Source organism: Neodiprion pinetum, chromosome 7 (genome assembly GCF_021155775.2).
Source record: "Neodiprion pinetum isolate iyNeoPine1 chromosome 7, iyNeoPine1.2, whole genome shotgun sequence".
NCBI classification, from domain to species: domain Eukaryota; kingdom Metazoa; phylum Arthropoda; class Insecta; order Hymenoptera; family Diprionidae; genus Neodiprion; species Neodiprion pinetum.
In genome coordinates, this window is record NC_060238.1 from 301,700 (window position 1) to 325,613 (window position 23,914).

The following is a 23,914-nucleotide window of genomic DNA, read 5'->3' on the forward strand; positions in this document are numbered from 1 at the left end:
TTTTTTATTCTGCATTTCACTCTATCTGTTCGGTTTAGTCTTTCAACATAAGTCAAACATTTTCACTTACGCTTAGCAAAATTTTCTAAAAAAAGTAACAAGGACAAACACGAACGATCGCTACTCTTATCGACATCTCACATCGCTGAGTTTGTGAAAAAGCCAATTTGATACACAGATTTGTGTACGTATTATTTCAATACAATAATATAGTGTGTATATATAATGTATGTCTTACGTGCGTACGTATAAAATGACAGGCAAATATCGTCGGATATTATTGATAATGGTGTACGTATGTATATATATGCGCATGTATTATTCTTCAGACATCTAATCTCTACGTATGTACTTGATCGCAAAGCATTATCATTATTCCGAAAAACCGTGAAATTTTTGAAATATCATGAAACGATGAAACGACCAGCTAATCACATTTATTGTTAGTACAAAACAACTTGCACGATTTATGTATTTTGCGTTTCCTTTTCCTCATCTTGTTTTGTTTTTTAGTTATCATTGTTATTATTATTATTATTATCTATAATTATTATCTATAATTATATAAATATTTATACGTGAGGCCACAGTGAGTCGACTGCAACGTACACGCACGCGCACGCATGTTTACACGATTACAAGTTGCGAAATTTCAAATACCTATTCGTTTTTACCGTGACTGCAACAAGTATCATCTATTTACAAGTAATTATACACGTCACAACCCCGGATGTTTCGCATAGAGTTTTGATCAATTTTTTCACTGTGTGTGTGTGTGCGTGTGCGTGCGTGCGTGCGTGCGTGCGTGCGTGCGCGCGCGCGTGCCGTGTGGAAAAATTTCTTTTTCCGGGTAGAAGAGAAAATGAGAAAACGTTAACGAAATTCGCGACACGAGGCTGAAAAATGAGCTAGCATTTACGCACAATGAATACATGTAGACGACCTATGTATGGTTACTATACAGAAATGGTCGGAATTTTTGCATTTGAAAAGTCCTCTGCCATTTTTGCATCTGACCCATAAATAATTAGTTATTATTGAAAATAAGTAGCCAATCAGATGCACGCTATAGCGGCAATAAGGCGGGAGGGAGAGTTACAGGGTACCGAGGCAGTGTTAGTGATATATTTGTGAAAATGATGCTATTTTCCATTGTGAAAGTTCCCTTACTTCCATGGACTGTCGTGCTTGTTAGCCAACACTGCATCCGTACCCTGTAACTCCCCCTCCGTCTTCTTACCGCTATAGCGTGCATCTGATTGGCTGCTTATTTTCATTAATAACTAATCATCTATGGGTCAGATGCATAAATGGCAGAGGACTTTTTGTCTCAGAATATTATTTCCTATAAAGTTCAAAAAATCCGACCATTTCTTTATAGACACCCTGTATAACATGGATGCGTTTGCATATCACAATGCTAAAAGTAAGCAACTTGTGTACTTTTTTTCTTTATACTTCTATCTATCTTTTTTTTTATTCTTTTCTATTTTCACCTTAAAGCAAACATACTTTGTTGGCATTGTAAGTTTCAAGTTTTGATGAACTATTTTTAATCAACTGAAAACGAATTTAATCTCTGAACGTTACTTATTTCATTTGAGGTTTAAAATTTTAATTTATTTCTTTTTTAATCAACTTTTATTGTTTTCATTATCACTATCATACTTATAAGAGCTTATCATAGTTCATTTATCGTTCAACAGGGTGGTATATTGATAACATTAAACGTAACAGCCTGGCCAGCAGCGCTAGGACTACATTATTATTAGTTTTAAATTCTCCATGGTACTTTTTTTTTTTTAATTTCTTTTCAGTCATTGATGTCATGTCTATACATGTGCATATAGAACTTTGCATCTTGGCCACCGCGACGAAGTCTATTCAATTATTTGACTAATTCTTTTATTGTACACAATTGATTCGATTTCATTAATATTTTTTTAATCATTTATTTTGTTTCTTTACGTTTATAATATAATCGTTATAACAGTACGAACTTCATGAATGTCGATAAAACATTTCGGCATTGTTTGTACTTGGTGAAACTATATGAAGATTTGATGAAAAATACAGCTTTTCATCATTTTCGTTTGTTCGTTTTGTTTCAATTGCATTATCCTCAGGTAGGCTAATGCTTGTGATTTAATAGATACAAAAGGGCCTGACTTTAGGGGGGACAAAATAATAAAAATTTGATAGACATATGCATCTAGTAAGAATACGTCGCTATCACTCTTCGCCGTACCCGTTCAGATTGATAAATCGATTATTTGGCTGTTGGGACAACGGTGTTTTTCTCTCCCGATCGATCAATTTTTACGTACGGTAAAGTCTTACAGAGATAGAAAAAAATAAAAAATTAAACCATGGCCCATATAAATTCTGCAGTTTAATTCGTGTGTTTCGTATGAAATACTCTGATTTTTTTCGTTCTATCAACTGGATCGGTGATTGTATATTATTGAAAGCAAAAATTACTCCTCTAGTCTAGGATAACAAAGAGGGGGAAAAAAAAACAAAACAAAACAAACGAAGTTTAAAATCGACCCTGGCTGATCTTCGCTGATCAAAAGCTATGCCACTATGTCCGCCTACTGCGCATGACTGCGTTTGCTTCGTACTTCTTTCAATTTTCTGATTTCCCTTTCATTTTTTTGTTTGCTCATATTATTGCTATAGAGAAAATTCGCGAATTCAGCACTGAAACTAATCTCTCTCTCTCTCTCTCTCTCTTTCTTCCTCTCACCCTCTCAAATAAAATTAAAACAAAAAATAATTTGTATTAAATAAAAAAAAAAAAAAAAAAAATAAAAAAAAAACCCAATTGAATGAAGGTAACATCCGATCGTTGTATGAAATACATTGTTTTTTTTCTTTCTTTTTTTTAGTTTGGTTGTTTGGCTTTGTTTCGTTCAATCGAATAACTTAATTTCACGAAAGGAAAATAATCGCGCGAAATTTACGTGGCTAGTAGCAATATTGATAGTTATTTACGTATGTATGTATGCGTGCGCGCGCGCGCGCAGCGTGTGTGTGTGGGGCATGCGTGTCTGAATGTATGTATGTATGTATGTATGTATGTATGTATGTATACATATACGTACGTGTGTATTTACGCACTAGTACCTAGTAGTAGGAGTAAACATATGTATAATATTGAATAATAATATCTGTAATCGCCGTACGCGCGGCCTGAAGCTAATTTCTGGACTTGTTGCAGCAACGAAAGTATAATAATGGTAGGATGTATGTGTATGTACGTGTTTATGTGTATGTTTATGTTTGGGTTGGCATTAGCATAGGTGTGTGTGTACGCCTGGGTGCGGGGTAAGGACTAGCATTTGTTTGGATCTGGTGGCGTGACGAGGTATTCGTCCGCGCGTTTGTGATCCGAAAGAGCTCTCATCGTGTAGGAATCCTGGGGCAGCTCGCTCTTCCTCCGCAGTAGCCCCTTCATCTTAACTGGTTGGTCCGCCGTCGTCAGTGCCTGAAATGTGGAAACACAGGTATGAAGCAATTGTTATCTACGTTTCACAACGATTCTTACTTTTTCGGCGTCGAAAGGACTTGAAACTGGAACGCCTCTCACCTCCGTGAATTTGGCTTTTGGCTTTTCGAATATCAACGGCGTTTGATCCGCGTCGGCGTCGTCGTCGGGTGGCAACGTGTACGGGTAATTCGTGTCTATGTTGGTCGACGAATATCCAGGATGTCTCATCGCCAGCGCTTCGACTCTGACCCACGCCTCGTTCCTATCTTTCAATACCTTGCGCTCCTTCTGACGATCCTTGAAAAGGATTAAAATCTGAGTAACTCGTCGTTAATCGCTCGTATCCATGTGTCTCTTATGACCAAGAATTTCCCGGCGGACGTTATCGACGACGATAGTTACAACAGTGATGATAATAATAACAATAACCTGATAGTACTGCTGGGTGCATTCGTCGAATACTTTCTGATTCATTTCCATAAATAGTTTCAGAGCGTTGTATATCAGTCCGTGGATCGTTTTGTTCCAGTGATTGCGGGAATTTCTGTACAATGCCGGATACATTATCGGCAATATGACGGAATAATTGTCCGATATTAGTGACATTATGTACTCATTATTCCAGTAGTAGAGAGCTCTTTCGGCCACCTAAAACATCGTCGGTGTGAGAAAAATCACTTCTTTCGCCTCGTCTTCTTTTCACTTTCATACCAGAGTTGATACGTGCTTGGAACATTTGATAAATCCCACGTCAGAACGAGATGTACGCGCATAAATAGGACGGTGATGATACGAGGAGGCAGGCATACCTGAAAGTGCGGCGACGAGACGCACTTGGCGAGCTGCCTGAACAGAGGGTCCATTACTTTTTGGAACTCGGCAGGCTCGATCACGTCGAGAATCTCCTCAAGTTCGTTGAGGAACATCACTTCTTTGGGGGAATGTGTCTTTGGCCAAAATTTCAACAGATTTCTAATAACGGGCTCCGTTAGAGACGCGTCCTTCTCCAAAAACTGAACGACGCAGTAAGCGAGCTGCGGATGATAGACAGACAAAGATTTTGCCTTGTGCAACGGCAGCAATACCTTCAGTAAAAACACCTTGTGTTCCTCTTTCAGCGGCAGCGCAAAGCCGTTGATAATGCTGCGGAGCAAGTTAAAAAGATTTGCAAAATACGCATTTAATGAGAAACGTTCGCACGGGGCGGGACAATTTTTTTTTTCATCTCTCACCTCCCCAATATTTCCAGCAATTCGGCTATACCATTATGATGTTCCGTCTCGTATATGAATCGGTAGAAAACATTATTTATTTGTTTTCTTATGTAAGCCCTCAATCCGAGAAACTTTCCATAAATTCTATGAAGTGTAGTTTTGAGAAAGTCCCTCTCCCTTGGATCCTCCGAGTCAAACAATTCCAACAGTTGTAAAACAAACTTGTGGTCGATGTACCGCTTAGCAATGTTGGGTTGAAAGTCCTGCGACTCTAACAACCGTAGGAAAAATTCGTAGACCAATTGCAAATGCGGCCAGGCTGCTTCCAGGGTCGGCTCATCTTCCTCGGGGTCGAATTCTGCTCCATTCGGGTTCGACGATGGCGGCAATGTCCGGAAAAGGTTCACTGCAAACTGAATTTACATTGTTACTCCACAATGGATGTCGTTACGAACTTTTATTTACAAAAATTAGAACATTTTTCAATTACTCTAATCCGTTAGCGATAGCCAGAGATTGGAAATAATTAATATCAAAAACAATCATGGATTGAGAAACTTTTTAGCAAAATCGACTCACCATGTTCACAGCCTCCGGATATATGGCTTCGGTGATAACATTTCTGTTTTTTGTAACGTATTCTACCATCTCGTGCAGCGCGCCTCGTTTCACCTCCTTCCATTTTAAATCCGATAATGGATCTGCCTCGAAGTCAAAGAGTACGCAGCACTGTCTCAGCTTCTGGATAAACAGTTCCTCCCTTTCGTTGCCCTGCTGCGCTTCTGCCAAATGGAAATGGAGAAACAGAAAAAAGACATTGAATTAAAACAAGACTCCATGCTTTTTCTTTTCTACTTCTCATTAGTTTATATTTAAATTGATACATGAATTTTCTAAACGAGTATGAATATTGTACCGATCAATAATGGTTGTAGGGGCTGATAATGAAGCGCGGATGCCGAAGGTCCTTGCTTATTAATCTCGTGCGGTAATACCGTTGCAAACGCTAAACCCTGATGAAAACTTGGACTCTTTGGTAGACCGCCGGTGGTCGACCCGAGGGACGGGGCCATTCCACCGACATGCACCATCCCATATATTTATAACGATCTCTTTGCACTTTGATACTTATTTATTAATTAGATTTTTTTCTCTGGTTTTAGTTTTCTCTAACAAGGCACGTAACAAAGTGACGAGGCAAATTAAAATTGTACAGCACTGTTTTTTATTATTTTTTTAAAACAAATGAAAGTTCTTTTGCGTTACGACTATACGGTGCTAAAAATTCATATTTCACAAGGAATTAACTAAAAACTATAGATTATAAGTTATTACGATAAACAATGATAAAATTGTCGTTTTGTTGAGAAACAAACGTGACAATTAGACTCGACGAACTGTTGCTCCTTGTAAATGTATATTGTGGACTCCCATCCATATGTATATCACAGTTGATAATCGTAACAGGGATTTAAATACTACTACTACTACTACTATTGTTATTGTTGTTGTTGTTGTTATTATTATTATTATTATATGATATGTAATTGATATGACTTATAAAAAAATGATATATCATTGATTACAAGTATTTTAAAACGCGTCTGTTGTGTTTGATGAATCGACGAAAATAACACGAGAGACGTAGTTTCACACGTACGAACTTGGTTGATTATAGGAATATTAATTGTGCCCCATGCTGTAAAACGCTGATGAAAATTCTTCTTTCCAACAATGGTGTATCACTAATAATATTGTATAAGAGTGCAGCAGCGACAGCAGCAGTAGCACTTGTAGCAAAAGATCGGCAAAATTCGACCGTCAGTCCCGCAGCGTTAATTGGCGTTATAATAGACAAAAAAACGTGTATGCCCCGCCGCCACTTGTTGTCGTTGTCGTCGTCGTTATACGATGTTTGAAAACCGTCACGTACGAGAAGAAAATAATAATAAAACGTAAACGAGGAACACGGTAACGAATGTATTTCAACAATACTGCAGCAGGTACTAGAATAGAATACAATACACGGGATATAAATTCCAAAAAATAGATAGAAACGTATCTCCGTGCATGTAATAAATTCTATGTATATGATATATTTAATATTGAAAATCTCCCGATTCTCCACGTCTCCTCTCCCTTCCTATAATTGACGTATACGGAAAGGAGAAGAATCTTAGCTTGAACGTGTTACATGGATGCAGAGTATGAGTGTCCTACTGTATGTTTACGCAAAATCCTGCAAGGAGAGAAAACGCGTATATGGGTATATTACGGTATATGGTAGGTGGCGCATGTGCAGGCTTGCTCTTTATCCGTTCAATCGATATTTCCCGCCATGTTTTTACCCCCCCCCCCCCCCCCCCCGCCCAAGTTTCTTTCTCTCTCCTTTACCCTGCCCCCTGCGGTTCACCAGCAAAGCTAACGCGAACCTTACAATCAGAGCTAGTTGCTTCCGATATCAATGGTAGGGACGATCAGGTCAGTGTTGCGAAAGATCAATAAACTGAACATGCTGCAAATTCTGTATTCTAGCCTATTTATTTTTATTGTTATACCGGTATACAGAGTGCATTATTAACGACTGCATGGTCCGTCGTCTGCCAAAGTTTAACGCGCAGGCGCTACAATCCGAGAGCAAATGTTTGCCAGGACTACTAACTGTTTCTAACCTAAAAAATTTGTACAATTGCGAATTCAGGACAACCTGCTACGGACAACTGTAAAAATTTATGAGTCTGAAGTTGGTAACGTTAACGTCATGAAACATCAGAGACCAAAATCATTATTGCGCAATTTTAGAATGACGTTCGAGGAGTTGGTTTTTTGCAAAATATGAGTTAAATTTTGAACATTCTTGAAGGTGCGACGTAACGATTTTTCCTAGACACGCATCGTTGCAATAACGTTACCAACTTCATCCTTATCAAAATTTTTGAGGTTACATAGATCGCGGCGAACTGTCGTTTCAATATATGACGGTTGGTCGCCCTGGCGAACAGTTGCTCCCGAATTCTCGCGTGTGCGCATTAAATTTTAGTAAATCACGGACACGCGGTCGTTAGAAATTCACTCCGTATATTATGATGGAAAAAGAAAGGTATCATGCTATAAACGAACAAACTAATGAATGAATGCTCACCTGTCAGCAGGGGCAGTTTCTGCAGCTCCCTGTTCTTCGATATGTTAAACCTCGAGCTGCTCTGACGTTTATCCTTCTTTATTACCGGTCCCCCGGGTTGATATTTGATTTTATTTATCAGAGTTGGCGGAGGTGGCGGCGTACTGCCCCCGGAGGTTCCCCCAGCCGTTTTGTTTGCCTGTAAAGAGAGAAGAATTGTCTTAATTCATTTCGCCCGTTGAGTGTCACGATAATAGATCGGCGATAAGAAAGCTAATATGATTGCATACTCGTACATCGCAAGTTCTGTACGAATGATGAAATTTCAAATCTGACATGGGTAGGAATTCCTGATTTTCCAATTATTTATTATCTTCCCTCTCCCTTTCGCTCACTCTCTCTTTTCTTTTTCTCCCAAAGAATCGACAGCAGCAGCGCGCTGAGCTCGCAATTAAAAGATATTCCCGACGGTAAAAAAAAGAGTAATTAAATAACACGACAGATTTCCGTTTAAATATGAAATACAGAGTTGTTCCAATTTGATATTCAGCAATTTTAAACGTCAATGACGTGCAGATGATAATTAGCAATTTACATACCTATACATATAATAGAAATTTAAATACGTAGCATAAAAGAACGGTTTCCGGTATATAAATATCATTGATATCATAATGAAAACAAATAATAAACGTGAACGGTAAGGTCGAGTCTAAGAGAAACAAAAAAGAATTCAAAGAATGAAGTTATTCTCATTTATAAAGATGATTACAACGGGAAATTTTAATACAGGGCAATTGACGAAGCTACTCCACTACCACCGATTATCTATGCATGTATGTATGTATGTATGTATGTATGCATGTACCGAAACGACGATGGCTACTTATGCCAGAGGTATGCATACATTTGAAACGCCGTCGAAACAATTCGTGTAATGTATAATTACTTCGACCTTGAGGTATCTTCAAATGTCGCAATAATAATAAGCGATGTATAGGTACACAATATACTAGGCATATATTGTCGAGTGTGTATGTGTGTGTGTGTTTGCTCATGTGTGTATAGATGTGCGCGCGCGCGCGTGTGTGTGTGTATGTGTGTGAAAAAGCTTGAGAAGAATTCGTTTGAAATAAATGTGAATTGACGCGTGTGCGCATTATGACCATTTGAGTCATGGTGGTGAGTATTCTTACCACCTATTGTACATCAATTTTTTGTATGCTTGGAGAACTTTTCAACATATTTTTTGCTATTTCTGACAGCATACTAAAAGGTTTTCAATACTCGAGAGTAATTATCGCGATATAACGCAAGTTATTATTGTTAAAAACAAATTGATTGAAAAGAATCGTGAAAATTGAAGAAATAATTCATTTCCGAGAAAGTTACCCCTCTACACATATACATGTTTGGCATGAGTTATAAGTTTTTGGGGTCGCTGATTACGAATTTGAAATCGGATTTTAAATATTCAAGACGGCGGATCCAATTGGCCGACCAAAATTTCAAATTCGATCGAATCCGGAGAAAAAACTTTGCCCAAGAGTTTTTGAGATAGCTGATTACGAATCTGAAATAAGATTTGGAAAATTCAGTATGTCGAATCCAATCAGCGACCCCGGATACTTCTGCATAGAGTTCCTTGACCGTATTCGATCAAATTTTAAATTATCGTCCGCCATACTGGAATCGCCATCTTGAATTTATTAATTTGGTATCAGGCTCGTAATTAGCGACCCCAAAAAGTATAGAATACCACCTTGTTACAAAAGTTGACACAACACAGTAATGTGCGACTGAAAGGGATAATGTACACGTATATCTATTTACGGATCTACCTATCCGGGTACGTACATGCATACATATATAACGTAGATGATGATATGTTGATTACAAAAACTACCCCACCGCCGGTAAACTGCAATACGGATCGGGAGAGAAGCAGAGAATAGGAGAAAAAAAAGAGAGAAAGAAAGAGGATGGTGAAAAAGCATTTTCCACAGTGTGACAAAAGAGCGAGAAAAAACGATAGACTTGGAACATATCTTGTAAAACGACATTTCTGTATTAATTTTTTTTAAATCAGAAATGGTTATAAAGTTTCTTTGTTGATTTTATCTTCGGGCGTTTATCATCGGGTTCAATTAGGCCTACGAATGAACGTTAAATGAGGGGAAAAAATGCGAACAATATTGATGTATGATTATTCAATGAACGATAGTAAATACAAAGTAAAAATGATATAATAATAAAAAAAACCTGCCTTCTTTCTAAATACATTCCCAAATGCGAGACCGCTGAACGTTTGCATTTTATTTTGCATCACGGTAGGTCAAGTGGTAGGGGTGGTAGATTATAGCCAGGGTACTTCAGGAGAATTTTTTTCCCAGGTCTAACGCATCAATGTTATTATCGAAATACACGCACCGATGATTTGACCAACATAACGGTTCAACGATTTTCTACTTCAATTCATTTGTTTTGTTCAGTAATTAATACTAGATAGGTGTGTATATATGTATATATATATATATATATATATGTATATATATACATACGTACGACGAATCGGGTATTAGAAACTATTATAATTTCCACAAGTAATGAAAAAAAAGGAGCCTGAACTTGCGTGCACTCACGTAAGCTGTGCATCAAAGTTATCGATTTTAGATCCACAGCAGAGGTTCTCCCAATGAACGCGGCAAAACTCGGTGTGATTTTCCCCCCTGGTCACAATTTATCCATTTATTTATTTCACTCGGTTTTCATTCTCGTTCAAAAATTAGAGCGCATTGTTCGTATAAGAAAAAAAAAGCAATGAAAAATTTAAAGAAACCTAAGATCACGCATCCTGTGTGCATAAGAATTCGAGTAAGAAGAAGGAGAAGGAGAAGATGACGGAGAAGTGGAGTAAGAAAAAAGTTACAGATCCGAACGCTTAATAAAACCGAATAACGTGGATACGTATAGGGTCAAAATAAGAGACAATGAAATGATTGCAAACTATAACGATAGTGCGGCGGTGTTATAGTATTTTTCACCAATCTTCGCTCGCGTAAATTCATTTCTCGTTTTCGGAATAACACTCGTGAGAGACTAGCGGACAGCGGTATGTAGGTATAAGTATCAGATATTATATCGGGCCAGAGGAGGAGTCCAGTTTTGAAAACTGCTACAGTCTCTCTCTCCTTCTCTCTTCTTCTCTCTCCTCCTCGCCACTGTCCGATGATACGTACATGTATGTACCTATATATTTATAAGCGGCCCTCTGCGTTTCGCGGCTCCGCTGCGTTAGTGTGTGTGTGTGCGCGCGTGTGTGTTGGGGTATATATATTTTATGGATTTCACAGTTGTATGCGTATACGTATAACACGTGTGTGCAGCCGTCGGCGTTGCAGCCACGCTGCTTTTTCCACGAGGGGTGGGAAAGATATTTTTAATTTCAAACTTGTTGAACGCCTCAAGGCGATTTTACACGTCCCTCCATACCACACGCCGCATTTATTACAAGTATATGTAGGTTTAGGTCTGTTTGTATATATTATATATGTATATATATAATATATATAGAGTGGAAAGAGATGTTCCACCAAGTATAGTATATATATATAGTATATATATATAAGTATATGTACGTCTATACTGTATAAACTTTGTAATAGCTGGTTCGTTAACGATGGAAAGTATCGATTTATAGAACGGAACGATAAATCGTCATTAGTTTTTTTCCGTTTATTCGCCACTGTTAACACACACACACGCACGCACACACGCACGCACACACGCACGCACACATCACAAGTTGTTCACACGCCGCTTCATTAATTCACTGGTAATGCACGATGAACCGTTTTTTCGTTTTCTTCTGCACTCCTGTTTTTTTATACATGTTGCAGCGGTGTAAAAGACTACAGACGACGATGATAATAATGAGGATTGTTGTTGTAATATTATTCGCACAATAACGCGTCGAATCGCACGCACCGTGTGAAATTTTTCCGTTTCTCTTTTCTTGTTGCTCCTCCTCCTCGTTTCGACTAACCACGCAACGTGTAGTTGTTTTACACGCCCAGGTATCGCGTATGAATGCTTATCGCGAACTTCGTACACAGTACGTAGACATAATTACGTATATTCCGCGTTTCGGGCTGCACCAGCCGTGAATAACTGCACCAGGCAGAACGCGCGGTGTGGCGATGGCACATACGTGAAATATGTCGTTGTGTTACAGTGAGGAAAGAAGAACGAGATACGACGAAGAGAGAAACGAAGTACTACGCATCGCCCGAGAAATTAACGTCCGTCCGTCCAAACGACACTGCCAATGTGCGGCAATGATTTTACAACGGACGATCAAACATTGACACCGAGGAAAAACGAGGCTGACGGCTAACGGTTAGCGAAGGATCGACCGAAAGGAACGTAAGTACGAGGCGAACGCGTCCGAAAGGTGATGATAATTGTTATGGCCAATTGATTTATTTGCTGAGGAATGAGACGCGGCCGCAGTTCTTCGCGCCACTTCTTGCGTTACATATGTACCTAAATACATCGACTCATCGGCACCGCGGCGTCGCCGTCGCAACTCACTCGCGGCTTCGATGACGCGTGACGGCCGCACAGCCTGTAGATAGAACGTTATACATCCGTGTGCTGTGCGAATATACAATGTATGATGTACGAGCGCATGCATAGTGTGCATACAGTGCACTTTCCGTTGTGTACCAAGTATACTGGCGGTGATGAAGAACGCTGGCGGATCTATCCGGTTGACTCTTGACCAACTTCACGTGCGCGGGTTCACAACACAACGCGATAATCCGTGTGCGTGCCTTATCCGCGTGTGCATCTATCAGAGGTATATCTGACGATCTACGTAGGGTAACACGACGAAGTTAGCACCTCGGTAATGATTTCAACGATAAGAGCGAAATTTGAAATCGATTGTTGATAAACGAGGTGTATTTCGATTTGATTAGAAATCGCAAGTGTGTTTAATCTTTGCGTTAATTGTTGCAAATGTTTCACCGCGACGAAAATATATGTATTTTTCAGCTTCGATATCGACGGGCGATTAAGAAATTCAAACAACGAGAATGAAGTTTGCGTGAAATAAGAAAACAACTAGATATTTCATTTAAATACGAAAATATACACGTCCGGACAACAACGAGGAATAAATAAACAAATAAATATTATATATTACAAGTAAAAACATCGGCTCGTAAGTACGTATGTGCACACATGTGTACACAGGTATATATACCGACAACAGCAACCACATCGGAGCATGTGACGCACATGTAGGTAACACATGCAGCCGAAGTCAGTGCCGATATGATACTGAAATCCTAGTAGGTTTTAAGTTGCGTACTTTTCTGGGTCCCTTTGGCGCGTGTATCAAAGTATACGTACGTAGGTATGGCTTGCCTTAATCGCGATAATAACGTTAGCCGAACGCCAATCACGTACGTATGTATACATGTATGTTATACATGCAACAGCGTATAATAAACATGGGTGGGTGGCTACGGTGATGATAACGACGACGCGTCAAATCGTGTTATTGATGATGATAAGAGTGTCGGTGGTATTGGTGAGGGTAACGCGTAACGGCACCATGTCGGAAGTACGTTGCTCAACAACAACAATAATTATCGACGACACCACATCAGTTCGAACGCAATGCGTATGTGTGTGTGTTTTATTATAAACATATTCCGTATGATATATGCATGCATGTATGCACGCGTCATACCTAATATAACGTAGCCAAGAAAAAGAGAGAAAGCACTCTGAACACACTCGAGTCGATCCGATGATCGACCGGAGGAATGCATCTCGGGTATGATATTAACACCTAGCTTTCTGTATTCGCACGGTTGTACGGGAAGTCAAAAATAGTCACAGTCATGTTATTCGAGGAGGAAGGTACGGACGGGGAAACTTCGTTGGTGGTTTCTGGCCACCATCGCCAAATAACATATTACACGAATTAGATTGCATATAGAGACTGCTGCTACAAATAACGCGACCGTGCGCGTGGTGAAAAAAATTATCGACATCTAGTTATTATACCGGTAATTAATTCATTTGATTATAAGTATAACGCTTGCGCTGTAAAAGCACATTTCCATTAACGAGATTACATCCCTACTCATTGTCAATTTACGCGCGTCGTGTGCGCAGAGATCGTTTTTCTTTCCTATGATTTCTATACCTCTTACTATAATACGTTTTCCATATCAAAAATTGATTTTCTATAAATTTACTCGGATTACATGCGATTGAATTTAAAACTCGATTCTATATTATCGAACGTGTTTCGAACCGACACATTTGTTTACAGTTTATCGTTCATCTATCAGTTAAGAGAAATGAATTCTCAGCCAAGACGGTACAATTCGAATAATCTTTACACAATCTAAGCGGCGCCTGAGTTATCGATTTCCAAACGATTAAAGCAGCGATCGGAAAAGAAGAATGAAGAAATAAATAAAAATGCTGTGACGATGAGTTAATTCATCACTGCCCTTGATAAGAGAACCGATGTATGCAGTTCGCGGTTGAACTTACGTGCGTGTAAATCCTCGGTTGTAACGAGAGAATTGGGGGGGGGGGGGAGGGGGGATGTTATTAAATACCGCAGAGATAGGTATACCGTATGCGTTTGTGTATTCATTGACGACGCGCGCGTGAATCTGCGACTTACGCCAGAACGATTTCAACTAATCGGTGCTAAAAGTGCGCCATCTGTGTGAAAAACTTCAAATCTTGAAAAATCCTAACCTCAATTCACGACCGACCCTCCTAGTCGATAACACGATGTACGACCATCAACGTATAAATGTATGTAGTTGTGTAGTGAGATACACGGGAGGAGAGAAGAAGCCAGTCATTTTGTGCCACGGGCAATAACGATTCGTTTTAATCGTCATGCGACCTCGATAACGGTCATGGGAATTGATGGGTGAAAACCGAGAACATCTGCCTGACCATTTAAAATCGTATAAATAGCCATAGACCGATCGACAAATTGAGACGTTTACTAGAAACAGGAAGAATGTTCTTAAACTCAGCATAAACTTGGCAATCTGCACCCAATGACCAAGCGATCCTCTGTACTTTTGATGACAATTTTTTATCCACATTTTTTTTATCTCAGTTTGGACAAGGTTTCCTTATTTTTCCATTCCTGAGAAATGAAAGTAATTTCTCTAAAAAGTGACTGATCAAACCTCTATGTAAGCTGGCATTCAGGCTTCGTTGATGCCGAATCGATAGCGGTTGTGAGGACACGACTAAACCCTGGGCAGTTGAATAGACAGCCAGGCATGTATTCTGCCAGTCGATGTAATCGCGCTTCGCATTCAGTTTAAGACTTTACGGTTAACGATTGATTTTTCTTGGCGTAGGACAATTTGAGATCGCTGTCGGCTATTCGGAGAGTGGGGTGAGCGAAGGAGGAAGAAGGCAAGAGATTATCGACAACTTTCCTGCAATGAAGGTTAAAACTTTTCAACGCGTGATAGAAAGAGTTAGGTCATTCCATGTACGATGGACTTTTGACAGGGATTTCGAAACTGTCGTTACTGTTATAATTATTAAGGTGATCTATACTCGCGTAACAGTTTCCGGTGCGTAAAGTAACGTGTGTTATCATTTCCGAAGATGTTGTTTATTTAATTTAGCCGGAATTTTTTAGAGCGCCGAACCGAAGAAACGGTGAATTATAACCTCCTTACCTCGTCGCCAACGTCCGAACCATCTTTCCCGTTCCTTCCCTTGTCCTTGTTTTTCACCGACTCCTGTAACAATATATATCGCAGTATGTAATGAGGAATGTATTTCACTGGTGTCACTGTGGCAAAAACGCGGCTCGCCAACACTCGGCGTTTATCGTAAAGAGTAAAAATGTACCATGATTAATGCGCGTCGGATCGCTTCTCGTACCCGCGCCTCGGATACGCTCCGGGTTTTATGTATGAAATCGGGCGATTTGTAGTTGACGTAGGCTCGCCAGCGTCAAGTCAAAAAGTTGTTACACCCTTTCGGGGGGCCGCGGCGCGGCGGCGGCAGTCGGACGGCCAATACGTTCGTTGATTCGTTCCTACCTACACGGTTCCTACGAAGAGACACGAGAGTCCGACCGATGCCTCCATCGGTAAGAATGCTCGATTTGTTCCTCGACGCTATCTTACCGACTGCTTATTCGACCGTTATTCCAGAGAGTCTGGTTATTCCGCGTCCGCGATGTTTCCCTGAAGCACATCAGTTTTCTCGCAGTTCTCGAAGCCCTGATCTTCAACAAACGTTTTCTTTCTTCAGGCTATTCGGCATTTTATCCAGGCCCACTACTACCGATTTATCCTCTCTATTTCACGTATTCACGATTTCGAACAACTAAACGGGGACTGGGACGATGACAGATCGACATACACACGCGTTGAAAGACGAGACACACCGGCTTCGTCTCAGCTGCACACACGCACACGTCGCACATCCACAAACACCGGTAGCCCATTGGCTCTCGGGGCGACACGTGACCCGGGATGCAGAAATTTTTTCGCATTCAAGGACTCCTCTGACCGCTCAGAACGCCCGAGCATTACCTCAATCGGCAAATTTGCCACGCTCGCACTGTTTGCTTCATTCGATCGCCTTGGTTATTTCAATTCGTCCGGGATCTTCGTTGTTCTTCAATCGTTCCCGGATGTAACGAGAATTTCATACCTCGTTTACATCGACCGTCATCGCTCGTTAATCGTTGTGTAAACTTCAACGCGATGATGTAGATGGCGGGGCATGCAATTTTTAAAAACTCCTTTTTCCAGTTTTCTCTTTTTTTCTTTTATTTTGTCTTCCGACACATTGGGTTACATTCTATCGACATCGGCAGAGCTTCAAAACTCCACGCTGTAGAGTATTCTCGTAATTATGGTAATTACTCGGTACTCTAAAGTCATATAAATCCTATTGTACAAATAAGTTTTTCAATAGTCTAGACCAACATCATGTAAGGAGGCGATTCAGCAATGGGAGGACAAAACTGGAGAGCAGGCCAGCGAGCAGACAGAAATGTATTTGAACTTTCAGTGGCCTCCAATTGACAAGATGGACAACAGTTTGGGAACTCTAGTTATGGTCGAGTTAGTACAAACTGTAGACGTCGATATCGGCGACAAGTATTTTAACAGCGTCTTTTCAACCGTAGAAAACTGTCGCTCTCAACGAACATGATTGAGAAGATAGCCGGAATAAATTCGTTGAAAAATTTGAGGGTACTTTCCCTCGGTCGCAACTATATTAAAACGTTTTCTGGACTTGAGACAGTTGGCGAGCATCTAGAGGAACTTTGGATCTCTTATAATTTGATAGAAAAAATTAAGGGAGTCAACGTGCTCAAGGCATTGAAGGTCTTGTACATGGGAAATAATTTGGTTAAGGACTGGTCAGAATTCAATAGACTTCAGGAAATACCAAATTTGCAAAATTTGCTATTCGTGAATAACCCGTTATGTGAAAATATGGATGTTGAAACTTGGCGTGCTCAAGTCAGCCGGCGATTACCAGCTCTGAAGATGCTGGACGCTGTTCCTATCGTGTTAGTGATACTGCATCTTGCGAACATTTTCACTCCTATTTTTTTAAAGAAACAAGAGCCTGAAAGATGTTTCATCTTTTTACAGGCAAGCAGGAGTTGAGTGATACGCACAGCATTTGGCAAGTTGATAGATTTAATCAAAGATCAAAGTTCCGCACTGCTTCCGAAGCTGCATTCCGATGCTATAAGGTTGATTCATGTTTTCTGAACTTGGTGCCTCAAATAATTTTTATTTCAACAAAAATCCATACGGCTTCCAAATTGATCATAAAAGACAAATTCTATCATGTACAAATGTATTTAAAATGGGAAGTGTTTGGGAAATTATTTAACAAATAATCATTCCCGTGCTTCAATTAAGTTGTAGAACAGTGGAGAAGGTTTGGTTTCCCTATTCATAATTTTCAACCTTCATGTCGTTTAGGCCGAGTTCTTCGTTTTGTTCATAATTTCTTTCATACCTCGTGATTTTCAACCTTTCGTCAGGACCGTCGTCCACGAGACTTTGAACATAACTATTTCCAGCTGGATCGTCAAGAATCAAAGTAACCGCTGTGTTTCCACTTAAAACCGAGTCCAAACGACCGATAAAACTATTCATACGATCAACAGCGTCTTTGTCACTGCTATCACCGATCAAGGCTGAGGATGAAATTATTTGCTCCTTCGTTGCCTGTATCACTCCTTCTACAGTTGTGAAACGTCCTCCTAACGCTGCGCAACCTCCATCGAGCTCAAGCTCTGGTATCATAATGCTGCAAGTTTCTGACTTTAGAACATCCCTGCTAAAGTCCTCCGTTCCTTTCACCTGCACCTCGATCCTTAGGCCGTAGGGTTCAATTCCACTTCCGCTCTTAACTTCGTTGGTGCGGTTCCCGCAGGTTTCACATGTTGTAGCCATGATGACAACTTCTTTGAAGTGTGGGATGTCTGAATGCATTTTGTTAAGAATGACAGAGGTTTGAAATATTCCAAAGTTCTACATTGGGTATTAAAGAATTTGGTTAACATGGCTCACAGATCCTGGAGAATTTACTTTCAGAGAAAAAATAGGAACAAAGCAATGGAAATACTGCGTTGAAAAGGATACTCGTCATTTTCATATTCGTCTCACACGGATTGTTACAGTTTGGACAATTCGTTGGAAAGGTCAGAACCTCGCCTTGTATATCCTCAAGTGAATATTCGCCTTCTTTAATCGGTTTGAGCAGAGCCGCATCTTCGTTTTCTGGATAGATTCCTAGAAGGTGATCTTGTTCCTTGGTTCTCTTGAAATGAGTTACACTGCAATTAGGATCTGAAGCTGGGGCATTTGGATTCTCTACATAACAATTCCCAGATATGTCCTCAAAGATTATTGTGAACGGTTCGTCAAGAAGCTTCAGAGCCCGCATCTTTGCCACAAACAAATCGATCTTAGCAGCGCCCTCTGCATCCTGTATCCTGCGTACTGGTTGATCCTGTTCCAGAGCAGCGATAGCGCGATCTATGATGCCTTCTACGGTTGTTACTTCTGAAAAATGAAATACCAGTTACTTTTGAAAAGAATTTCTACGAAGAAATACCCATTTCAAATGCAACGTGTATTACCCCCTTTTTGAGATTGCGAAGGTATTTCAAAGTCCAGCTTAGGTATTCTGACCCCTGTGAAGTCTGACTTGACCACTTGTCTGTTGAGATCATGGGCTCCGGAGACAAGGAGGGTAGCTTTTATCCCCTTGTCAAGAGTTTTACCAGCATTCTGAATCTCGTTGTTACGACAGCCGCAGTGTTCACAGCTGAACGACATCAGGACGACCTCCTTGTAATGGGGAATTTTTGTCAGAAGGAGCCTTGTCATTCCCTGGAAGGAAAACGATCGTCAAGTTACTCGATTCTGGAAGCGAAAACGCTTCGCGCTACCCGCGTCATCCCAATCTTACATTCTCACCGCAATTCATGCAGAGACTCGAGATCTCTGTAGCTTCTGGTTCAGGATCCTCGGCAGTTAAGTCGCGGAATAACGGCTGTCGCCTTTCCACTTGTGTCTGGTTTTTCTCCGCCGTCATTTTCGGCTTCGCAATGATCAGTCGACGTCAGTTAATAAAACAGAGTACTTTGCTCTGGTACGGAACGAATGAAAATTTGCGCTTAACCTCAAATCACGAGATGCGACGTCGTAGCGATTCCAACTGTTGATCTTGATCACCGCCGGTTTGCTGGTTTTCGCATCGACGATAGCCAGACGATCGATGATTTTTTCACAGGAGTAAACCGACCGTCTCGAAGATTGGCACGATTGTTGACGTGTGACAAGCGTGACGAGAGAATCGCGTAAGTCCTAACCTCAATTTCTGTTTTTTTTCTCTCTGTATTTCTCCTCTCACGCCTCGTGTGGAGTTTGCGCGATTGATCGATTTCCCCTGTGATACCGTGTGAGTAAACTGTGACTACCTTCACACCAGTTACTTTTGACAATTTGACAGGACTGTGGCAATAAAATGAATTGAGTTTTGACGCGTTTGCGAGGGGGGCGTAAAGTGGCGGACGATACCGCCTCCGATATATATTTTAACGGTGCAGGAAAATGCCCTCGTCTGGCTTTGAAGTGTCTGATTATTATTTAATCCTCGTCCTGCTTTAGCAGCAGCCCTTCAACGATATAAAATAGCATCTTAAATCGGGGCCGATGTTTCATTGTTACTGATGTGCACTGTCGACACGGCACCTTGAGCGCAAATGCTTCGCGTGTCAATTCCGCGAGTACCGTACCGCGTATCAATCTCGTAAACGGTCAACACTTGAGGTAAGTAAATAAATAAAACCGTATAGTGATGGAGGGTACGAACGACCAGCTGCAAACGAAGTATCAAAAAATCGCTACGGAATACTCAAAGGTTTGTATAGGATACTAAATCATTAACGTATAATAGAATAGACTAATGAACGATAAGTTGGTTGTTCTTGAACCAACTTGAAGCAGCGACCTTGATCTCCGACAGATTAAAATCCTTGTGGTTTTAGATCCGTGCACAGGCTAACGTGTTGAAGAAAGCAGTTATAGATGAACAGACGCGGAACGTGGACCTTCGGGAACAGCTGAAAGAGAAGGATGTTGAGATACGACGCAACGAACAGGAGCTCGACAGCTTATCGTTCAGAAATCAGCAGCTTACGAAACGTGTCACAGTGCTGCAGGAAGAATTGGACGGAATTCAGAACAGAGGTAAAAAGAACCGCAGTAAATCCTCGGAGAAGAAGAACGCGTCCTTCCCCCTTCCCATGTCGAATCACATCCTAGACGAGGAGTTCCAAAAAAAGATCGTTGAGAATGCTCAGCTGATTTCCCAACTCAGTGACAAGGAGGTTGAGATCGTCGGACTGAACGAGAGGATAGATCAGTTGGAGTTCAAGCTTGACCAGTTGGAGAAAAACAGAGCTGAACTGGAAAGCAAGCACCATGCCGCAGCAGCCAGATTTGAAAAGGAGCGCAAGGAACTACAGAAGAAGTTGAGCGACAAGCATGATAATTCTGTGTCACGACAAAACGGGGAAAAGGATTCGTTGCATAGGGATTCGGCACGAAATTCAAACGACTGTGAAACAGAGGATTCCGATTCTGGATACGGAGTCCATCATATTCATCACCCAGAATCAAAGCCCTCGAATTCACCGTCGCCCCAGAGACTTCTCGGCCCTCGAGCCAAGTCCAGGATTCCCGAAAAGTCTGTTTCGCAGGAAGAAACTACCGAAGAACTGGACATTGGCAGATTGTTTGAACTGGAGAAGCAACTTAACTTCTGGAAGTCAGAGTATAATGTGCTCAAGATAAAGTATGATCAATTGAAAGCAACTGAAGAAACGAAAACTAGTCAAATTCAAAGTAATACTGCCGAATCTGTAGAAATAACTAATATGGTAATTCAGAGATATTCTACTACCAATAGCTAATATTCAACGCCCACTCATCACACCTACCTTCCGTCTTGCAGTTAGGAAGGCTCAGGTCACCGTTTGCCATTCCTGAAGAGATCGAGGCTCGTGAATCAAGAATCAAGGAGTATTATAAGCAGCAGATTGACGAACTAATTTCGGAAAAACATGTTTATCACATAAGAAACTTGGCTATAGCTGCAGATGTGAGTACAAGTTGACCCTAAACTGTTTCAAATATGTATTCTACTAAAAACTATTTGTAATTTCAGACTGAAATAATGAATATACACTTGGAAACGAGCGAGTCTAAAAGGCAACGGTGTGAGGAGGCATTGCAAGAATTGCAGGCAAGTCTTGCCGCAATGCGCGAGGATCACGAAGTACAAGAGGGAAGTTACAAAGCTCAACTTAGCACTATAAGTGAGCACCTTGCCAACATGAATGATAAATTGATTCAGCAAACAGAGGAGATACAGCAGCTCAAATTTGAGTTGGGGAATAAGGTGAGCCGAGTCAGGAACCGCGATTTTTACCCATCAATAGATCATTGATATTTTTTTTTTTCCAGAATGCGAAAAAAGGGAAGCAAAAATAAATTTGCTGGCATTAAGCTGGAGCCTATGTCACATTCCATGGATATGCCTGTTAATCTGTGTGATTATCACAATACATAGTGTAAAACATAATCTCGTGTAAATAATACAATGATGTCCACTACGTTCATTTGTAGAATTTAGTCAACGTTAAATATTCAGTTTCATTTTACCTAACGCGGTATAACCGCCGTCACATGTTTATGAGATTGAAAATATAACGTAAGTAAAGGAAATGAATACATGTATAATTTAAAGCCTTTCTTGATCAGTTGTTTTGCTTTTTCAACTTGTTGAAACGAATTTTATTATAAATTATCAACAACCTATGTGCAATGTTTTGCTTTTTCAACTTGTTGAAACGAATTTTATTATAAATTATCAACAACCTATGTGCAATGTTTTCGTAACGCCTTATCTGTCGCTAATCATTAATACATGACATAATTTCATGTAATATACTTATAAATATACACGTACGTGTATATATTCCTATCTACATACACGTACATTTTACTTATAACATCAACTACCACTTAAAAACTACAAAATAAATTAACGATTTCTTTGCAATCACTGCGAGTCTGTAAAAATATATGGACCATTTTCAAAACCGATAATTAGAATCGAGGAGACGATCTGCTAAAAATTATGATTATTTGTATCGGGTCAGTCTACTTTAATAGCGAAACTGGCACCGCAGCTACACCCTTGTTCAGCTAGAGGATTGTTTGTTATTCTAAACGCAGAACGAATTAGTTCCTTGTGATATTCAACAGTCGATCCCTTGACGTACTCCAGCGAAGTTGTGTCTATGATCACTTTGACTCCGTCTTTTTGAAAAACTCTGAAAGAAGTAATTTAGTTGTTAGTAAAACATGAAAGCCACTTTTGTAACGATGCACAAGCTTACCTGTCATCTTCGTTTATCGTTGAGTCAAGATCGAATTTATACTGAAATCCTGAGCATCCCCCTCCTTCTACAGTAACCCTCAGGCACGCCTCTTCAGCGCTGGTTGCCAATTCTTTCAAGCGTTGAGCACAGCTGTCGCTGACTATTAGGCCGGTATCTTGTGGAGCTGGCGATGTATTTGTGGCAGATGTCCAACGTGCCGAAGCCCAGATACCACCGCGCCATGGCGACCTAAAAATTGACAATACTTCAATAGATATCGTCGCAGACGAAACGTCAAGAAGCGTCATAATAGTCTAAATAAATAGCGAGGAAATCTGATAAGATTGTTTTACACGAATCAACCCCACTTTATTGACAGTTAAATGTAAATACTGATCTCGACAATGTCGGTTGCCTCATGACAAGGTTTAGAGGGTGCGTATATGACTTTTGTTTGGATACGATGACCGACCGGACGTCGACGTTGCCACATGAAAATACATATAAATTATTGAAACATAATCCCGTGGTTCTGGGATCGAACGATAAATAGCGAATAATCTACGTCGCTGGTTTCCTGTTTCATATTTCCGTAATCGTGTGATAATTGCGTTACTCACGTGAGAAGTAGTCGCGAAAAATACTGGTTCGAGGAGAAATTGGAGGAGAGATCCCTCACCGCCTGCCCCAATTTCGCCATACTTTAATGACTTAATGTCCACCTGACGGCTGACGTTTTCTTTTCTTTTTAATGACTATCGGGTTCTATTCCCAACTGATGTCGCAGAAGTACACTTTATCGTTACGTTACCGACATGTATTCGTCGTCGAAAATTAGTTCCAGAAGCCTGGTCGAAGGGCCGCGGCGTTACTCTAGTCTTGCTAGTTTTGTCCATAAGCGGCAGTGCAGGCAAGTAAGATTGGCGTTCCGATGAAGATATCAGAAAAACTTTTGTCAGAATTTTTTTTTTGCATCCGAAAGGAAAAACGTAGCGGATCGAGTGGACGTGTTAAGATCGCAAAAAAGAAAAAGGACATCGGGTAGGAGAATTAGAGATTTTATTCTTTACAGAACA

At 40.4% G+C, this 23,914-nt stretch overlaps 6 protein-coding genes across 16 annotated transcripts in view; 3 read left to right on the forward strand and 3 right to left on the reverse strand.

Annotated features, from left to right (window-relative positions):
- Positions 1 to 1,714: 1,714 nt before the first annotated feature.
- LOC124222737 (serine/threonine-protein phosphatase 2A 56 kDa regulatory subunit gamma isoform) lies at positions 1,715 to 15,886 on the reverse strand. Of its 7 annotated transcripts, none has more exons than XM_046634013.2 (9): positions 15,752 to 15,886; positions 15,577 to 15,639; positions 7,850 to 8,027; positions 5,287 to 5,489; positions 4,726 to 5,120; positions 4,303 to 4,636; positions 3,923 to 4,141; positions 3,551 to 3,790; positions 1,715 to 3,490 (listed from the first exon to the last, which is right to left on the reverse strand). In XM_046634013.2, exons 1-9 carry the CDS (start codon positions 15,752 to 15,754, stop codon positions 3,338 to 3,340), a joined length of 1,788 nt encoding a protein of 595 aa, XP_046489969.1. In that variant the 5' UTR covers positions 15,755 to 15,886; the 3' UTR covers positions 1,715 to 3,337. The 7 variants fall into 7 exon arrangements, with proteins under 7 accessions (XP_046489969.1, XP_046489971.1, XP_046489975.1 ...); XM_046634015.2 differs by lacking the exons at positions 15,577 to 15,639; positions 15,752 to 15,886 and adding exons at positions 10,095 to 10,293; positions 10,471 to 11,051; XM_046634019.2 differs by lacking the exons at positions 15,577 to 15,639; positions 15,752 to 15,886 and adding an exon at positions 11,816 to 11,946.
- The window catches only part of Pkc98E (Protein kinase C), a 33,323-nt gene continuing 21,562 nt past the window's right edge, over positions 12,154 to 23,914 (forward strand). Inside the window, exon 1 of one of the 2 annotated variants that reach the window (XM_046634003.2) lies at positions 12,154 to 12,253. The gene's annotated coding sequence lies outside the window, so the exon portion shown is untranslated. The remainder of the gene's footprint in view (positions 12,254 to 23,914) is intronic. The other variant, XM_046634011.2, reaches the window with a different exon arrangement.
- LOC124222742 (Outer dynein arm dynein axonemal light chain 1) lies at positions 16,309 to 18,068 on the forward strand. Of its 2 annotated transcripts, XM_046634036.2 has the most exons (4): positions 16,309 to 16,771; positions 16,832 to 16,980; positions 17,046 to 17,435; positions 17,521 to 18,068. In XM_046634036.2, exons 1-4 carry the CDS (start codon positions 16,769 to 16,771, stop codon positions 17,537 to 17,539), a joined length of 561 nt encoding a protein of 186 aa, XP_046489992.1. In that variant the 5' UTR covers positions 16,309 to 16,768; the 3' UTR covers positions 17,540 to 18,068. The 2 variants fall into 2 exon arrangements, with proteins under 2 accessions (XP_046489992.1, XP_068994125.1); XM_069138024.1 differs by having other exon boundaries at positions 17,046 to 18,068.
- On the reverse strand, positions 17,648 to 19,765 carry Zpr1 (zinc finger protein Zpr1). 2 transcript variants are annotated; one of them, XM_046634031.2, is made up of 4 exons: positions 19,366 to 19,765; positions 19,026 to 19,278; positions 18,526 to 18,948; positions 17,648 to 18,365 (listed from the first exon to the last, which is right to left on the reverse strand). In XM_046634031.2, the coding sequence occupies exons 2-4, from the start codon at positions 19,273 to 19,275 to the stop codon at positions 17,827 to 17,829; spliced, it is 1,212 nt and encodes a 403-aa protein (XP_046489987.1). In that variant the 5' UTR covers positions 19,276 to 19,278; positions 19,366 to 19,765; the 3' UTR covers positions 17,648 to 17,826. The 2 variants fall into 2 exon arrangements, with proteins under 2 accessions (XP_046489987.1, XP_046489986.1); XM_046634030.2 differs by having other exon boundaries at positions 19,358 to 19,765.
- Positions 19,903 to 23,094, forward strand: LOC124222738 (putative leucine-rich repeat-containing protein DDB_G0290503). The gene is made up of 5 exons (XM_046634021.2): positions 19,903 to 20,311; positions 20,439 to 21,332; positions 21,407 to 21,553; positions 21,620 to 21,853; positions 21,919 to 23,094. The coding sequence occupies exons 1-5, from the start codon at positions 20,249 to 20,251 to the stop codon at positions 21,943 to 21,945; spliced, it is 1,365 nt and encodes a 454-aa protein (XP_046489977.1). The 5' UTR covers positions 19,903 to 20,248; the 3' UTR covers positions 21,946 to 23,094.
- LOC124222744 (iron-sulfur cluster assembly 2 homolog, mitochondrial) lies at positions 21,877 to 23,697 on the reverse strand. 2 transcript variants are annotated; one of them, XR_011177693.1, is made up of 4 exons: positions 23,459 to 23,697; positions 22,857 to 23,087; positions 22,333 to 22,790; positions 21,877 to 22,269 (listed from the first exon to the last, which is right to left on the reverse strand). XR_011177693.1 is itself a non-coding variant. In XM_046634037.2 (3 exons), exons 1-3 carry the CDS (start codon positions 23,536 to 23,538, stop codon positions 22,613 to 22,615), a joined length of 489 nt encoding a protein of 162 aa, XP_046489993.1. In that variant the 5' UTR covers positions 23,539 to 23,697; the 3' UTR covers positions 21,877 to 22,612. The 2 variants fall into 2 exon arrangements, 1 of the variants encoding a protein (XP_046489993.1); XM_046634037.2 differs by having other exon boundaries at positions 21,877 to 22,790.

What these genes read in the sequence shown, in the direction of transcription:
- LOC124222737 (XM_046634013.2), bottom strand. An exon ending in TTGCTGGAAATATTGGGGAG is followed by an intron (nt 4,637 to 4,725) that starts GTGAGAGATGAA and finishes CTTGCTCCGCAG; the next exon opens with CATTATCAACGGCTTTGCGC. An exon ending in GCACCCAGCAGTACTATCAG is followed by an intron (nt 3,791 to 3,922) that starts GTTATTGTTATT and finishes ATCCTTTTCAAG; the next exon opens with GATCGTCAGAAGGAGCGCAA.
- LOC124222742 (XM_069138024.1), top strand. An exon ending in GGAACTCTAGTTATGGTCGA is followed by an intron (nt 16,981 to 17,045) that starts GTTAGTACAAAC and finishes TTTCAACCGTAG; the next exon opens with AAAACTGTCGCTCTCAACGA.
- Zpr1 (XM_046634030.2), bottom strand. Translation starts at nt 19,483, where the DNA reads ATGACGGCGGAGAAAAACCAGACACAAGTGGAAAGGCGACAGCCGTTA. An exon ending in GCATGAATTGCGGTGAGAAT is followed by an intron (nt 19,279 to 19,357) that starts GTAAGATTGGGA and finishes TTTTCCTTCCAG; the next exon opens with GGAATGACAAGGCTCCTTCT. An exon ending in GACGAATATGAAAATGACGA is followed by an intron (nt 18,366 to 18,525) that starts GTATCCTTTTCA and finishes AAATGCATTCAG; the next exon opens with ACATCCCACACTTCAAAGAA.
- LOC124222738 (XM_046634021.2), top strand. Translation starts at nt 20,249, where the DNA reads ATGGAGGGTACGAACGACCAGCTGCAAACGAAGTATCAAAAAATCGCT. An exon ending in TCGCTACGGAATACTCAAAG is followed by an intron (nt 20,312 to 20,438) that starts GTTTGTATAGGA and finishes TTGTGGTTTTAG; the next exon opens with ATCCGTGCACAGGCTAACGT. An exon ending in ACTTGGCTATAGCTGCAGAT is followed by an intron (nt 21,554 to 21,619) that starts GTGAGTACAAGT and finishes TTGTAATTTCAG; the next exon opens with ACTGAAATAATGAATATACA.
- LOC124222744 (XM_046634037.2), bottom strand. Translation starts at nt 23,538, where the DNA reads ATGGCGAAATTGGGGCAGGCGGTGAGGGATCTCTCCTCCAATTTCTCC. An exon ending in TTTTCGCGACTACTTCTCAC is followed by an intron (nt 23,088 to 23,458) that starts GTGAGTAACGCA and finishes GTCAATTTTTAG; the next exon opens with GTCGCCATGGCGCGGTGGTA. An exon ending in ACGATAAACGAAGATGACAG is followed by an intron (nt 22,791 to 22,856) that starts GTAAGCTTGTGC and finishes TACTTCTTTCAG; the next exon opens with AGTTTTTCAAAAAGACGGAG.